This window comes from Thunnus albacares, chromosome 4 (genome assembly GCF_914725855.1).
Source record: "Thunnus albacares chromosome 4, fThuAlb1.1, whole genome shotgun sequence".
Taxonomy (NCBI): Eukaryota; Metazoa; Chordata; class Actinopteri; order Scombriformes; family Scombridae; genus Thunnus; species Thunnus albacares.
The window spans coordinates 7941202-7958649 of NC_058109.1; the positions used below are offsets into that span (position 1 = coordinate 7941202).

The 17448-nt window shown below is 39.0% G+C and overlaps 2 protein-coding genes across 5 annotated transcripts; both read right to left on the reverse strand.

Annotated features, from left to right (window-relative positions):
* Positions 1-94: 94 nt before the first annotated feature.
* Positions 95-11189, reverse strand: LOC122981072 (dynein axonemal heavy chain 12-like). Of its 4 annotated transcripts, none has more exons than XM_044349590.1 (14): positions 11042-11188; positions 10812-10867; positions 9746-9916; positions 9204-9256; positions 7155-7289; positions 6884-7042; positions 5920-6165; positions 4760-4931; positions 4251-4356; positions 3505-3684; positions 2736-2864; positions 2433-2561; positions 1264-1417; positions 95-1132 (listed from the first exon to the last, which is right to left on the reverse strand). In XM_044349590.1, the coding sequence occupies exons 3-14, from the start codon at positions 9889-9891 to the stop codon at positions 942-944; spliced, it is 1800 nt and encodes a 599-aa protein (XP_044205525.1). In that variant the 5' UTR covers positions 9892-9916; positions 10812-10867; positions 11042-11188; the 3' UTR covers positions 95-941. The 4 variants fall into 4 exon arrangements, with proteins under 4 accessions (XP_044205525.1, XP_044205524.1, XP_044205523.1 ...); XM_044349589.1 differs by having other exon boundaries at positions 10812-10926; XM_044349588.1 differs by having other exon boundaries at positions 10812-10938.
* A 1460-nt stretch (positions 11190-12649) lies between these two features.
* On the reverse strand, positions 12650-16051 carry rps23 (ribosomal protein S23). Its single transcript, XM_044349592.1, has 4 exons — positions 15946-16051; positions 14405-14564; positions 13590-13710; positions 12650-12838 (listed from the first exon to the last, which is right to left on the reverse strand). Exons 1-4 carry the CDS (start codon positions 15947-15949, stop codon positions 12692-12694), a joined length of 432 nt encoding a protein of 143 aa, XP_044205527.1. The 5' UTR covers positions 15950-16051; the 3' UTR covers positions 12650-12691.
* Between the last annotated feature and the right edge of the window lie 1397 nt (positions 16052-17448).

Sequence of the window (17448 nt, forward strand, 5' to 3'; positions counted from 1 at the left end):
TAATACTAATGTTAAAACCTGTACTTCTACTACTACTACTACTACTAGTACTAGTACTACTACTACACACTTCTCAGTAGGGCTTTGTGTTGTGTAAGAATTTTATTCATTCTCTTGTTTATTTTTTACCATATTTCTTGTGCACAAGTGGAAAGATTTGTCCAGACAGTACAATAGAGCAAAGTCAGAGATTCATCACAATAAAAAGGAATCATCCTCTGTGAACAATGAATATCTGAAGCAAAGTTCATAACATACTGTAGTTCAGATATCATATGTTGGAAGCACAAACACATGGACTCACTGATTGTTTGATAATTTGCTGTTTCACACAGTCTTGTCCTGAAGTACTAAAAGTGCTCAGAAATATTTAAAGTTTGACACATGAGAACAGGAAACATGGAGAACAAGGCAAATATAAGGTGAGTAAAGGGAACATGAGAGGAGATTGTTTTGTCAACTGCTGTTTTAAGGTCAAAAATGAAGTGTTGAGATCAATCAATTATTAAAAATTATGAACTCAAATGAAATGATAAAAGAATATATGAACTTTAAAATTAAAAGTGATGCCACTCTGGTCTGTACAGATGTTTAGTGTCAAAATTATGAAAAGATAACAAGCAGAGGAATAAATTATCATTTACAATCTGTGATACACGTTTCTGTTGCCAAAGCTGATAATAAAATAAAGTATAAAAATATATATTTGAAACAAATAAGGGAAGATTATTTGTCGTGGGTGGTTTTACTTTCAGATAATGTTTGGCTTTATAATTTTATACAACCAAAGAAAGAAAAGAAAATACAATAAAATAGAAAAACAGGTTTTGTCTTTTACTCTTATATGTGTATGATGTGGGTTAACAAACCAGAAAAGTGACTTATGATTGATTATGTGTTCTTATACAATAATTTCTTTGAATGATCTTGATATTGATTTGTTATCTCGATATTGATAGTCTGCGTGTGTTGCTCTGCAGGCCGTACAGGTCGTACTCCCGGTACTGGACGTAGTCCTTCAGTCGTCCTGGCAACGGCAGGAAGCTCATGAAGACAGATGATCTGAGACGAAGACGACCGAGACAACGACGGATCCGCAGACGACAGAGATGCTGCAGACAGCGGGCGTTCTCTGAAGAGGAGGAGGAGGAGGAGGAGGAGGAGAAAACATGGAGAGGAAGATTAACTGGCTGTAGCTGTTCCTGTTTCTCATTTGTCTCTTTCTGTCGGTGCAGAAGTTGATAAAAGTGTAATTTCATTCACCTTGCAGCTTGCAGATGTCGGGCCACTGTCGCTGCTCCATCAGAGCCGCCTTCAGCTTGGAGCACAAGGTCACATGATTCACGTAGTCCAACAAGATGAGAACTATGTGACCTGAGAGGTGCTTCAGCCAGGAGAGGGTGATCACCTCGCAGAACTGCACTGACAGACAGACAGACAGATGTTCAACAGAAGTGTTTTACAGTGTAAAGTTCAAAATGGTGAACAGTTACACCTGTGAATTAACTCCACATCATTCCTCTCATGTTCTGACATGACTGAATGATTGAAATTATGAATGAAACAGTAAATAATGTTCACAAACATTAAGGGAAGAGAGGAATTAAATTAACAGATGTGCAGCGAGAGGTGATTTCATACAGATGATGGTCGAGACTTTGTTTTCCAATAGAAGTGTAACAGCAGTACAGACAGGAAGTTAAAATTAAAGATGGCATATATTTTATTATTTGTCTGAAATTTTGTACAGACATTCATGGTCTCCAGAGAACAAATCTCAGTTACTGTGGTGACACTCTGACTTCTCATCAGGCGCCACCTGCAGGTTAAAATCTTCCAACGTTAAAGGTTCAATATGTAAGAATTATAGTTTAGTTTATAACATTCAAAAATTAACTAAAATTATCAATAGAGTGTGAAAAAATAATAACATAAGATCTTCATTGATTCTCTCTGTTGCCCATAAAGGACTTGGGACAGTTTTGCCGGGAAAATCCCGGATGTGACGTTTATGTGCGCTCCTGAGTGCCTCGCCTCTCTCCCGCCCCTCTCCAGTGCCAACAGGGTGCAATATTAGCTAACTTAACTGTTTTAGTTCACCCTCAGCGATCTCATAATGCAGTTTTCAGCCACAGAAGGCAGCTAAAGAGCCAGATATTTCCCTCAGGAGTTGGTGGAGACCAAAAACAGAGCTAAAAGAGAGTGAATATTGGACTTACATTCTTCAGGTGGACAGAAACACAACTCCAAATGAATGATAATGTTGCTCCGTAACTGCTGGATGTGGAAATAGGCAGCTGTTTGCTAACATGATAATATGTCAAAGTTGTGTTTTCAACTTGTTCTGATGCCCCAATGTGGCCAAAAATCACTTTATTCTGCTTTTAGGATCTAGCTAGTTAAACTGGTGTGGACACGGCCCTGTTCGTTACCATGGTGTCTTTGATCACTGTGTTGGTCCATCCCTCGTAGTCCTCAGGAACATGTGAGCCGTTGCCGTAGCGACAGTCAAAGCAGCGCTCCACATCGTAACCATAGTTGCACAGCATCCTGAGAATCACCTAACCCACATATGACAGGCAAGATTAAAAACGAGAACAGCTTTCCTCCCAAACAGTCATGAGTGTACTTACTGAAATAATATCAAGTAAAAGTCACTAAAGCTGTCGATTCCAGTGACGTCTGTAAATCTGAAGAAATGTTTTTGTAAAGCGATAAGAAGAACAGCAGTTTACCTCGTCTTTGAGGGCGTACTGCAGGGCTGAGGGGAAGTGTGTCGTGTTTATTCTGGAGTAATAGTTGACATTGGCTCCAAACTTCAGCAATAGGTTGATCAAGTCATAATTGCCCAAACGCAGCGCAACCTTAAAGACACAGTCAATGGATCAGAAACAGGGTCTTCTGGAGGTGTTTTTTTTCACACAGGGATCAAGTGGTGGACTAACCAACATCGCCATCTCTGGCGTAACTATTTCTAGACGAAGAACAGTGTATCCATCCACCAGCACTAATACTAACAGTGTGAAGTTTTTGTTTTGGTCTCTGTACAGACATGATGGCACCAACCTGGCAACCTCACTGCACCTGGCCAGTCTTTATGCTAAGCTAGGCTAATCACGTCCTGACTCCAGCTCTGTACTGAACACACAGACATGAGGTTAATATCGATGTGAACGTCTCACTCTCAGAATGAAAAATAACTCACTGACACCCAATGTTAAACTATTTCTTTGTGTTTGGCGATGGTTCTTCTTTTAAATCTTTGATATTTGAAGATAATTAATTTAAAAACACTCTTTTACACCTGTGTATTAAGTATTTCATCAATAAAATCAGATTAACAATAAATTAGATCTCTTCTTTGTCACATGAATGGTTTGATATGTCTAGAACTAGTTTCCTTTTCCTTTTTCCTTTAAAGGGACTTTCTCCCTGCTTTAGGACATGATGATGTGTTGATATTGTAACACACACACACACACACATAAACACACACATGGCTACCTGCAGACATTTAACAGGGTCTTGGTTGGTCATGGCTCCAGCCTCCAGCAGCACTTTGGCTGATGACAGGTCGTTATTGGAAACAGCAAAGAAGAGCGCCGACTTCCTCTCGTCGTCGTAGCTACGGCGAATCCAGGGATGGAGCATGTAGTTGGGGTCATAACCTGCATCCAGCAAGACCTGATGGGAGTCGGGAGAAGGTAGTTGTTGTTAAATTGAGATGTGATCACTAATAAGCCTCAGTACCATTGAAAATGAGGGTTCTCCCTGAGGTTTTAAATAAATTATATTAAATTAAATTAATCTTAATGTAATTAAAATAATAAGATTAAAATACAGAGACGTGTTGTTGAATTTATGTTAAGACGGCATATAGCAGTTACACAGGCTGAAAGTGAATTTATAGCTGCTGCACGCTCCACTGTGGAGGAGTTAGTTAAGACAAGTCAGTTTTATTTATGATATTAAGTCTCAAATCACAAATTTGACATCATATCACACAACAAAAGTCACATATGACATCATCTACAGAAGTAAATACATTGATAAGGAGACAAGATGCATCAGGATCTGATTCATCAGCGGGGACAACTATTGATTATCATACTGTAGGCCTATGATCAATTAACAGATCAGAGACTCACATCACATCACAACCATGAAAAATAACTGACTTAAAAAGACTTCTTTCAAAATGTTTGCAATCATGGTTGATAACACACACACACACACACACACACACAGACCTTGATACAGTGAGTGTGTCCTCCTGCAGCAGCAGAGTGTAGAGGACTCATCCCGCTGTCCTTTACTTCTGCCATAGTCGTTACTGGAATCAGCAACTTCAGAGCTCTGAAGGACACAAAAATACACACGTGATGTTTGACATGTTTGTCAACATGTAAAATATTTGCTTAAAAGTAAACAGTTGATAACAGAAGACATAAAATAACTACTGTACATGCATTTACTCAAATACCACACTTAACAGGGAACTCAAGTGGTTCAGTATTGCACTTCCATGAAGTTAGAGGACATGTGAGAGACATATTTTCTCTGAGATATCCTGACTCTCAGTGTCTAGAATGGCACAAGCTCCAAAAATACTGAATCCTACATTTCCCACAATGCAACTTGCAGCATAACATCTTTAATCAGACCCTCTCTGTCTGGTAAATGCCCACATCTTTCACACCTCACACCTTAAACAAATAATGTTTTTACATTGAAGGAAAGAATCTGATTTAACATTTACTGCAGGTGTCCTCTGTGAGCGACTCGGTGGATCGGCATGTGTCCCGTGAGTTTGGGAACGTCAGCGTCCGCTCCGTATTCCAGCAGCAGACTGATGATAGCTGGATCTCCAGACGCAGACGCCTCGTACAAGATAGACGCCTCATCCTGTGCCTGGGATAGGACATCCGCTCCTGAGGAACACACGACATGTAAACAACACACTCACATCGTCACGGCAACAGAACTTGTCAACCTATCCTTTAATACCTCCTCCTGCCCCTGAGGATGATTAAAGGACGGGTTCACAATTTTTCAAGTGTGTCTTAAAACAACAGTCAGGTGTCCACATGAACACTGAAAGAGGTTTTCCTCGCTGTAATCATTCCTCCTGTTCATACTGGCTGTTAAAAGATCCCCTTCAAATGTGCTATCAATGTAAGTGATGGGGGCCAAAATCCACATTTGTGCAAAAATGCATTTAAAAGTTTATCTGAAGCTTCCTATAAGCTTCAGATAAACTTTAAAATACATTTTTGCACAGAAGGAGGACTGTGGATTTTGTCCTCCATCACTTACATTGTAAGTGTATTATGAAGGGATCATCTAAAGGATTGACTGATTGAACTTTGACACGCAAAATCACAAGGCTCTCCAACATCCAGCCAGTTTGAGAGACGGAGTTTGATTAATGTTTCTCTTGCTGTTTTTAGAACTGCAGGTGAAATAAAACAACCAGTAGAGAAGAACTTGAGGACTGCTGCTGTTTGCCCATTAGCCATGCTAGCTTCCAAAGTTGATATTTATAACCCTGCCAATGTTATGTCCTGTCCCACCTGCTTTTTTCCACACCATATGAGTAAGTTTTGCCAGGTAAAATCCAAATCTTACTCCACCAGGGCTGGAAAAATTACTCCGTATGATTTTTTTGGGTTAAGAAATCCAAAAAAAGAAAATGTATATTCCTATATTACAGTCAATATTCTCCTAAAAAGAATAGAATTTAACATCAATCACAGATATGGCATTGAAGGACAAAGCTTAGTAAAGATGCAAATAGATACTGTCTCTCATAAAGACAAGATCTCTAATAATAAAAATCGGTAAAGACAGTGTTCAAGTAGTAAATTAAGCCCTTGGCAGAAAGTAAAGCCTACTATAGAAACATCCCTCCTCTCTCACCTCTCCTCAGTAGAGTCTCCACCACCTCCAGGTGTCCTGCTTGAGAGGCGAGTGCCAGCGGCGTGAGTCCGTAGTGGCTTCGAGGGTCTGGTTGTGCTCCGGCCTGCAGCAGCATATTCACCATCGGTGCTTTGCCCAGCTGAGCGGCCTCATGGAGGGGGCAGCGGCCGTGGCGACCAAGCTGGTTCACCCTAGAGCCCTGCAGGAGCAGCATCGTCACCAGGTCAGCGCGGTCTGAACGGATGGCTACAAAGAGACGGGACGATAGATAATACATTTAGGCATTTTTTTAATCTTTCATATGTCATGGCTGCCAACTATGCCCATGGTCCTGCCTCCAAAAGCTGTGATTGGACAGTTGATTCTTTTTCATTTTGGCATGGATGATGCATCTCCATCTCCAAAAAGAAAAATCTTCCCTGCATCGCCTCATGATGAAAGTGTCGTGATTTGATTTTAATGTGGTGTGGAAAATTCATGTTACATTTAAAAACAATTTAATAAGCTAATAAACTAAATAATTGTCCTTTTACATATGTTTTTTAAATGTAACCATGGCACAGTAGATGCATACATAAAAAGGAAATACATGTTATAATGTATATTGTTTTTCATTTTATTTCTTTGTTTGATTTGTTCAGTTTGGCAGTTTAAATCTTCCGTACTTGTGACCTATACAGAAGCATCTACATCTGCTTTTTAACTACTCAGTAGTTTGATCACCCACAATGTTTATGTTTAGATGACAGTTTCCATAGGTGGGGTGCTGTGTGTTAAAATAAAGAAAAAGATAATAATTTGGTTGAGATGTATTTGATATTGTGCCCTGATCTGTTCAAAAATGAACTAAAAAGGTTTAAAATAGGCTACAGACCAAACTGTGAAGTAGCAGAAAAGGAAATCTCTTCTTTGGCCCCAATGACTGAACAGGTTTTTTGAAGGGGAGAAATGTTGGTCAGCCTACCTACAAACAGTGGTGTGTCCTCCTCTTGGTCCTGGATGTCCGGCCGAGCTCCGTTTTTAAGGAGGAAGGAGGCGTTTTCTATCAGACCCTGTTCTACAGCCAGGAAGAGAGGAGTCTGACCACGGAGGGTCTGAAGCTCCACAGAGCGTGAGCCTGCAGCTGGAGAACAGGATATACTGTTTAATTTATCATTCATCACATGTTTGTTTAATTAATTGTGTTTTATGTTAATGTGAGACTGGTGCAGAATCAGTGTAAAGCCGATATAAACCTTTGAATGTGAGCTCCAGGATGTTGTAGTTTTTCTGAGCTGCTGCTTCATGGAGAGGAGTCCAACCTCTGCTGTCTGTCTCTAAAAACTTATCTTTCTGTCCAACACATAACTCCTTCAGGAGCTTCTCATTACCTGGTGATTGGATAGACAGACAGTTTAAATCTAACACACATGGCTATCTCACTCTGTACAGTGATGCTTTCTGCATGGAGCTGAATCTCAGCCCACATCAACCAAAATCTGAACCCCTAAAAATTCTTCCTGTATCGGACACCTGAAAGGATTAGCACTCCTCCAAAAGACTAAAGCAACAAGGCTGTTTAAAGAGGAGTTATAAGTTATTAAATTATAACAGTACAGCCACTTTATTATACTATTAATTGATTCAGGTCTCAGTCTTTGCAGTTGCAGTTTTTTGTCTTTTTCCAGAGTTAAAAGTTAAAGATGTGTGATGTTGCCACAAACGTACCCTTCACTCATATCTGTGAAACGTCCCTCTATCAAAAACAGACTCATGGTGGTGTGACGAGTTTGGAGATATAGTTTCCCAAAAGATCAGAACCGAGACTTAATTTAATTTAATTAATATAAACTCAAATAGATATAAATTGATATAAATGAATATAAATATCTAATTATTTAACCCATTGTGCTGTTATTGTGGCTGCCTCTGCCACAGTATACTATCAAACAAGACTATTATTATTATTACTATATATTGTTGTATTGTTATAATTATCATTATTATTATTATAATAATTATTAACACTCTCACTTTTTACTTTTTCTTTCTCCCCCTCCTCTCTCACTCTCCTTTTCTCACTTTCATTCACTCTTCCCTTTTCCCACAATCAATCCATATTGCTTAGTTGCTCTCTATGTTTACTATCTTTTTCATTGTAATATGATGTTGTCATTGCTGTTGTTTGTCATTATTTTTGTTTGTTTGTTTGTTTGTCTATTTGCTTGATTTGTCTTTTTTTTTTCCTTTCCACTATGTCTTGTTAACAGTATCACCAATAAAAAAAAAAGAACAAAAAAAGAACTGAGACTTAGTTGGCCAATTTATTAGCTACCGTTAGTCCTGCTATGTTTTACAAGGAACATAATCTGAAAAGGTTTGTTGTGATAATGTGATAATGAAAAACAGGAGGTGCTGGAGTGTAATTGTACTTAATAGTTAACAATGACAGCTAAATAAATGTAAGCAAGCAAGTTGGTCTGCTGCTTTAGAAGAGAAAAGTCAAATCTGAGTGTCATTTGCCTTTTGTACTGGAAATTTTGTGATTTTTAATGGTATTAAGGATACAAGTGAGGTGCTGGACATGAATAACTTGCATCATCTGAAAAGTAGTTTGACAAAGGAACCTTCGAGTTGGCAACATGTTTATTGAGTTGATGGTGGTTCAGGAAGAAAACCTTCAGTATCAGAAAGGGGTTAATTTAGCTTTTTACTGTATTAATAGATCATCTGGACTGATATGTGACAAACACATGTGGAAGCTGTTCACTGTATCGTGAGTATTGATGTGTTGTAAAGGGGCCATAACATGATAAATAAAATGTATTAATTAATTAATTAATTCAAGCATATCTTGTTTGGCCACAAATAATAACACCGTTCATTAATATGCTTAATTTGTAAAGGACTTCATGGTGTAGAAGTGTATGTTGCTGTGTTTTTATATCACCACTAGGAGACGCCAAAGTCAGACATTTTCATATGTTGAAAAGTTACACATATATGGGCTTTAGAAATAAACCTACTAATAAAGGATGACAGTAAACTATATATTAAGAGACATCCATGAGCAGTGTAGAGACAATTAAAAGACAATTGAAAAGAAATAAACAGGTAACAATCAAAAACTAAGCAAGAAAACCATTGAGTCATATTAACCACCACCAAAACTCTTCTGAGAGAACCTGAAAATGTAAATAATCAGATAGTTTAAATTTTATGTTTTAATAGTAAATCACAACAGAAGCGTTCACCTTGTTACAAATATAACCCCCCCCCCCCCCCCCCCCCCCTTCCCCCCTCACCTTGTCTTATTGCAGTAAAGATGGTGCTGCTGTCTGCAGTGTCTGGCCCTGAGCTGCAAGGAAAGAAGATCGCTGACAATGTTAAAAATATCAAACACTAAATCTAAGAAAACTCTGTGAAACTGAACATTGGAGGTCATCTGAGAGCTCTGCCTGCTGGGAATAATAATGGAGCAAAAGGATAAAGGCTAGAAAACATCCACACTACAGTTTTACAGTTTACAGTTTTAATTAGTAAAAGAAAAGAACAACTGATTGGAGGTTAAAGGAAAAGTATAAAGCCTTAGATTTCTTTTTACACTCCGTTGTAATTATATCTCTGTTGCAGTTATATTTTTGACTTGTCTGATCATCTTTAACTGCCTTTCGTCAGTTTCTGGGCCTCATAGATTTGTTCTCTTGTTTATACTGAATAAAAAATTAAGAAGACTGAAAAATTGCAAATACTTCTAACGATCTAACGAGATCAAATCTGGAGGACAGTGAGACGAACCGAGCAGCTGAAGAAAATGTTTTTTAACTCTGGTGTCTGTTAGACTGACCTCCTGCTGTCTCGTGTTGTGGAGTCTCTGTGGGTTTCCTTCTGTTTGTTGATCTCCAGCAAACTCTGTTCAATCATGTACTGAGTAGCTGCATCGTCTTCATCATCCTCATCCTCCATCCCGAATCCAACTCGCCTGAAATCCATGTCGTCCTCACAAAGGTTCCTGGCTCTGTTAAAAAAAAAAGACATTCATGAAGACATATTTCACTGATGTTTGTGATCAGCAGGTTGGAGGATTCTGCAGTACAGCATGTACACTAATGGCCAAAAGTATGTGGACGTCTGAAGATTGCAGGATATGTGATATATGAACATGGGAGCTACTCTGCTGCTATAACAGCCTCCACTTCTGGGAAGATTTTGGAGCCTGGCTGCAGAGATTTGCTCCCCTTCAGCTACAAGAGCATAGTGAGGTCCAACACTGATGTTTGGAGATAAGGTGTGGCTAACAGTTGGTGTTCCAGTTCATCCCAAATATGCCTGATGGGGTTGATGTCAGAACTCTGTGCAGGTCAGTCAATCTATTCCACATCAAACTGGGAGAATCATTTCTTTATGCACCCATCTTTGTGCACGGGGACACTGTCATGTTGAAACGAGAGAAGACCTTCCTCAAACTGTTGTCACGAAGTTGTAAATAAAGTGTTGTTTGTCTTTGGAATAGCATCCTGGAAAGTCTCAGCAAAGCCAAATCAGTGCATTTAAAATGAAAAAACAAAAATTAAAAATTAAATGCTCAACAGAAAAACACAAAGAGTGAATTTTGTACTAAAAAGACATAATTTCACTAATTTGGACTATTGAAGCCTCAGGTACGCTTTGGATAAACTTTTCAATATATTTTTGCACAAAACAAGGACTTTGAATCATGTCCTATCACTTACACTGAAAGTGCATTAAGAAAGGATCTTCTACTGGTCAGCATGAACCGGAGGAAAGATTACAGCAAGCAAAACCTATTTCACTGTTCATTTTAGTTCCTGACTGTTGTTTTAAGACAGACTTGAAAAACAATAAACAGTAAAAAACAATAAACAGACAGATGAAAACACTTTACTCTTTACCTTTTGGTTGCGTCTTGAGTTGTTTATTTGGTTCCCTCTAATCCACTATGGCGTCCCTGGAGATTTAAAAAGGATCTGTTGTTGTTGAAGTGAAGAAGGTCTCTGACCTGTTTGACTGAAACCAGAGCTGCACATTCACATGGGTTCCATCAGTGAGTGTGTGGCAGTTCCCTGATCTTCCACACTGTCTTTAAAACAGCAGAGACTCCAAATATATACACAAAACTTACCCATAAGATGTAGGTAGATATGTGTCTTAGAAAGGTGTCATAAAAGTGTATAAATTCTTCAGGAACAAAAGGCTCAGACGCCTCAGAGCTCCATGATTCAGCTGTTACACTGCAGCGCTCTGGCTGGGAGGACTGGGGATCAGATACCTGTTACTATATTTACCCCCTCCAGCTAAATATATGTAGTTTATTGCTGCAGACAGCTGAGGGACACTGCAGAATGGATCACGGTTAGTATAAATCGTTGATACACCTGCACTCCAGGTTTATTAACCTGTGCATTGTATGTACCAGTTATCACCTTCAGTTTCCTGTTCAGTACACACAGCATCACTGGCCCAGAATCCAACGAGCAGCGGTCCTCCTCCTGTACTGGTCCCTCGTCTTCAAGGTCTTAAAACCAGAGTCTGACACAACAGGAATAATAAGGCAGCTCCACAAAATTACATGTTAATGCAAAATCTGCCTTAGTTTAACTTAATTTTAATGGTGCAAGTTTTCATTAGAAATTTGCATTTAATCAAATTGAAATGCAATGAACCTCAGACTTTTGGGGTCTTGGAACAGTTGCCCATTTTGTAATTCAAGTTAGGACAAATGAAGGCAGAGAGAGGGAAACTGAGGGAAAGACAGGCTGCAGTCTATTTTATTTCCTCAAAACATTCAGTCAGTTTAATTACTCCAATATACAGTCATTTAATGATATATTTTTACGTTTAAAGCCACCCCTATAGGCAGTTTTTGTAGGACACATTTTGACATGTCACAATAGAAAAAGCACAGATGTAAGTAATACAATTAATGATGATTGAATCCCGTTTAGCTGCTTCAGTTTCAGGGTTTTGGTGTTGTACATACTGACTCACTGAGACATTAGAAACAAGCCATCATTAATGTCAGTAACACCTGTACTTCCTACTATCACAAGTCTGTGATTGTGAAAGTGAAAAAGGCCTATTCAGTGCAGGTTTACCTGAACTTTGCATCAAATAGGCAACATAAAGTGCATGTTATTTTATTTCCTGTCAGACTGCTCAACTGATCAACGTAAAACAAAATATGGCAGCTGAGGTTCAGGCTGCTTGTGAACAGCCTCCAATGCATCCTGGGACCACGGTAACAATATGACAGAGCGACTTCACCATCAGGACACGATGTAGCATGTTTTTCATTCTTCCATCTCATGTTTATCTGATGGATCAACTGTGTTTCAGTTTTAAATCATTACAGCTGTTGACATTGATGGAACATCTGCACTTTACACCTTTTGAAGCTTTGGATCTCTTTTCTACAGATGGACAAAAGACCAGAGAGATTTCTGTAAAATCTTGTGCACAAGTTATTAAATAAAAAAATACCTTTAAATGTAATTACACTGAGTATTAGTCTCTTGGCTCTGTGAGTAACATGAACCTTTCAGCCAGAGGCTTCCAACTAATACCAATAAGAACTTTGTGCACCAAACATTTTTGCTGACTTTAAGCAATTACAATATGTGAGTGACTGGAACACTTTTCATGCTTTCAAAGTCCTACAAGTCCTTCAGGGAAATCTGAATATCTCCTTGTGAGTAACAAAGAATTCAATGAAAACACAAGACAACCAAACTGTAATTGAAAACATGTTTATTTGATTTTCTGCCACAACTGTTTATGACCTAGGTCTCTCCTTCTTGCCTTTGTAGAGAGCCAGCAGGGACACATTGGCCACCTTGACCACCTTGAAACGAACTCCAGGAATGTCACCCACGGCGTGACCTTTACGTCCAAATCCTGCCACCAGAACCTCATCGTTCTCCTGCAGGTCCGGCAGCAGAGGAGGGAGAAGAAAAGGAAGAGAGAAAAAGGGTGTCAATACCAAGTGAGAGCGGAGCTAACTAATCTCATGTGACAAATTTCATATTAAAAAAGGACAATATGTGAAAATTGACAATTTGGACAAGGGGCGGGGGGTCTGTAGGAGTGGATGAGATTGTCACTAAGATGAGAATAGCCGGTCCACCTTAAGTGAGCCTGGTCACGTTAGGCTAACCCATTCTTGCTAACCCAGGGTCTGGCCTAGCCTAGCCTAAACTGTGCAAACACTGTACTGTTAACAGCTATACTCTCAGCTCTCTCTGCTACACTTGCTCCTTACTGCTTTAAAGACTAATATTTGCTATTTTGGCCTGAATTTCAGGTGTTCGGCGTTGTTTTCTGTCCATCTTTTCAAGGGTTACATTAACTACTCTTGTTGGCTTTTTACTTGTGAAGCTTTTATTGCACTTATATTAACATGTGGACATAAATTATTTAAATAAACATTTTGTTTCTTTCAGGAGGGGCAGGGGGTCTCTGGAGGGGCAACACTGAATGTTGATTATAAAACCAGACATCTACACATTCAGACAAGCACTAGTTTCAGTTCTACCCGACTCTGGTTGGCTTTTAGCTTAATTTCTCTGCTGCAGATTCTTTACAGAAACCTGCTCTTTGACTGTAGCACCACTGGTGCTTGACTGTTTTTGATTGATTTTTTTTCAAATCATGTGTGCAGCGTTGGCGTTTACCTCGATGAAGTTGAGGCAACCGTCATTGGGGACGAAGGCGGTGATCTTCTTGCCGTTCTTGATGAGCTGAACTCTCACGCATTTCCTGATGGCAGAGTTGGGCTGCTTAGCCTCCACACCACTGTAGAGGGAAAACACGCAACATTCTTTAACAATGGAAACAAGGGGCATCTGTACAAGTTGCATATAGATCTGTTCTGTAAATACCCAACATACTTTAAGTTGTATTTTTGGGGCTTTTAATTTAATTGCCTCTGGTTTTTACAGTGTGTGACTCCAGCAGTAGATCAGTTATCAAAAAATAAGAAAATTAAATTAAAAGAATCCCATATGTGGCCCTGATGACAGCTCTTATGAGATGAACACAACACACTGCTGGAAAGTGCAGAGACTGAAAACATGAAAGTGTAAAAGACTGCAAACACTAAAAGAATCAAAGGATGCAATTTTTCACAGAACCAACATTTCAACAATCACTTCAGAACTTTCCAATTAGTACAATGGAGAGACCAATGAGTTTTTTCCTGCCCGATTTTCAAAAGCAGCACCCCCCTAAAGAAAACCCACACCAGTGGCCCCCGGGTAAATTAAGTTTGAGACACCCAATGTGAGGATTTGGATAAAGTTAACATGCTTTTAAAATCAACCCACCAAAGGATTTACTTTATCTGAAGAGGCAAAGATCAAAGACCATGAAATGGGGCAATTTTCTATTCCTAAAAGTGACTGGCTCTCTGCCCCTGTACCAGGAAGTGTTTTGTGATCAGGGGGCCTCTCAGGCATCATATCAGCTTGGCAAGTCAGATGGTACTTACACTTTCTCAAGGACGATGCCCTTGGCGTGTGAGGCTCCTCCGAAGGGGTTGGCCTTCAGGGCTGTGCCCAGATGGGCCTTCTTGTACTGTTTATCGTGCCATTTCTGCTCACGGCGGTGGTTACGGAGCTTCCTGGCTGTACGCAGACCGCGACACTTTCCTGGAAGAAAAAGAGCGACCGGAAATTTAGTTGAAGCCAATATAGGAGTGCCATCTTGTTGTTATTCTGTTCAATGTGAAATTCAAGAAATCCTTGTTTCATTTCGAAAGAGCTGTGTCTGCAAGCTACACAATGCTCCTGCAGAACATAGAAATAACTTGTGGTAATTATGTGATGATAAACAAAAAACGCAACTTTTTAATATGGCACAAAAAGATTCTCTGCCTTTGATGGCAGAATGATACAATTTACAGCATCCAAACATTGAGACCTAACCTGATACTGGAAGGCTGTAGTTAGCTTATGGATAAGTTCACAATAGTTCAAGTCTGTCTTCAAACAGTCAGGAACCAGCGAAGGGTTTTCCTCGCTGTAATCATTCCTCCTGTTCATATTGGTTATTAAAGGATCCCCTGCAAATGTGCTTTCAATGTTAGTTACACCAAGTGAATTATGAAGGGATCTTCTAATGGCAGTATGAATAGGAGGAATGATTACAACGAGGAAACCTAATTCAATGTTAATTTGGGCACCTGGCTGTTTTAATAGAAACATGAAACATTGTGAACTTGTGCTTTAACTGTGCCTGGATCATAATTCAATACACGAGACACAAACTGGAACTACAGCAACACAAACGGCATCGGGCTAACATTGCCGGTCATAAATAAATGGGGCTTGTGTCTGTCCCGATTTTCCCACCAATTACAACTAAAACACAGTGCGAAGCCTTAAAATAAATACTACATAAAGGCACAAATTAAAGAACAGAATTAGCAAGTGACGGTCTGTACAAATGTCAAGTTTCGTACTTCAAAGACTAAAATTTTCTTGCCCGTTAAACGGGAGAAATTAACTGCAGATAACTTCACTATATTGGACAAACATGATTTCCTACATTCACATGAAATGAACTACAGTGTGTTTTTATTGCAGATATTCCTCAAAATCTGCAGTTTTATGTTAACTACACTGACACAACATGATGTAGCTTCGTTGCTCAGCGCGAAGCGAACCAGCTTTACTAACAGTCACAATCTGAGCTTTTACGGACACCAGAACTCAATTTACACTTAATGTTATTACATTTGATGGTAGTTTAACTAAACATTATAATGTGAGCGGCAACAAATTAAGCGCAGAAGGACCATCCGCTATGCTAAGCTAACCGTGCTAACACGCCGAATGAGACGCGTTATGGCCGCTCCACGTTGCGGACAAACAGAGCGGTAAAAACGGCTCCTTTTATCAGTCAATGTAGAGATTTTCCGTCAAAAACACATCGAGAACAGTTTATAAGATCTTCATATACAACACTGATGTGAAAAACCCGTTCAGTAAAGAGAATTATCTGGTATTAAGACTGAAGTTTGAGACGAACCCATGATTGCAGCAAAGTCTGGGATGGAAAGGAAGGACCCAGGATGCACCGCGGCAATGTCTAGTCTGAGGACCCCGGACAAGTGACGCTACAGAGAATGCCTGACTGAAATTAACACACATTTAACCATAGACAAAGGACTTGACATACAGACTTTACATACAGTCTGAGCATTCAACACACGAAAGAAACTAAGTTTCCTGCAAAATTATTATTTATTTCATTTAGAACAAAGATTTGGAATAATTTTGTTACTACATAATGATATAAGGTTAATTCTATACACATATGCTCAAAATCTTTTAGCTTTTTAACATTATTAGATTTTTAAAACATAAACGTAATCCATTTAAATTGTTTTACTTTTTTCTTCATTCTATTGTGGCTCTAGGGATGGCAATGTCAAACTTTCAGTTGTTTCACTTTGGTCCAGATTGAAATATCTCATGAATGGATTACCATGGCATTTTGTACATACATTCATGGTGCTCAGATGATGAATCTTAATGACTTTGGTGATCTCCTGACCTTTCGTTTAGTGCAATTATCATGTAAAACTGTAATTTGTCCAGTTTATGAGAAAATACTAATGCGAAGCTAATGGAATTCCCATTAAACTCAGATGTATTTTTAATTTTGTGCTAGCATTCTAAATGTTAGCATGCTCACATGCAAAACTATGGTGTATATGGTAAACATTTCCTGCTGGTATCAGTATGTAAGAACAGCAGAGCCTCTAGCCTGGCTGTAGACTCTAAAATGGTTTTAGAGTCTCTTAGTCTTAGTCTTGTCTCTAGCTTCAAACTCTAATTCTTGTTTCCCCATGTCATGCAGCACAAAAGAGACACAAATAGATAAGTATAATCACACAACCATAGCAGTAATCAGACCAACACTCCCTCCTTATATTCTCAATTCGACTGCATGGATGAAATTATGAGTATCCATCAAACACACAGCATGCGAGCAAACAGGAAACTAAATGAGGGTCCCAACACAATGTCTTGTTATTCTATGCTTGTGCACTGCTGTACTTAATAAAAGGAGAATTGTGTTTTAAAATGATTAAATTAATAAAAACAATTATTAGTGGATTCACTGTGAGAAGCATGAACGAGCGTCTCTCACAATGAGTGTGTTTCCTGGTTCTGATCAAGTTTTTGGACTACTATACAATACCATATCCTGGTTTCAGAAACCTGGATAAGCCCTTATTGTAGTTTTGAGAAAACTGGATATGTTACCTGGAGTACTACAGGATACTGTGGCATGTAAACACCTGATCCAGGTTTCTTGGTAGAAAAATTAGTGGCTGAAACAACTGGATGCAGATGATCAGAAACCTGGAAACTGTTAGAATCATATAATCAGAGATAATCGTTCAAGTACATCAGCATTATATAGAAACAGGCAGGTTTACTACTGAAGAGAAAAGACTTGACTCAAGACGAAGTCCAGTTTATGTTTTATTGCTCATTATAAGATGATTTAAGGGATACACTA

Excerpts from the sequence above, each read along its gene's own strand:
- LOC122981072 (XM_044349590.1), bottom strand. The coding sequence starts at position 9,891 with ATGGATTTCAGGCGAGTTGGATTCGGGATGGAGGATGAGGATGATGAA. Across the intron at positions 3,685-4,250 it reads GACACACTCACTGTATCAAG|GTCTTGCTGGATGCAGGTTA; the intron begins GTCTGTGTGTGT and ends GACTCCCATCAG. Across the intron at positions 2,562-2,735 it reads AGTACGCCCTCAAAGACGAG|GTGATTCTCAGGATGCTGTG; the intron begins GTAAACTGCTGT and ends TATGTGGGTTAG.
- rps23 (XM_044349592.1), bottom strand. Across the intron at positions 13,711-14,404 it reads GGCATCGTCCTTGAGAAAGT|TGGTGTGGAGGCTAAGCAGC; the intron begins GTAAGTACCATC and ends TTCCCTCTACAG. Across the intron at positions 12,839-13,589 it reads GTTGCCTCAACTTCATCGAG|GAGAACGATGAGGTTCTGGT; the intron begins GTAAACGCCAAC and ends CCGGACCTGCAG.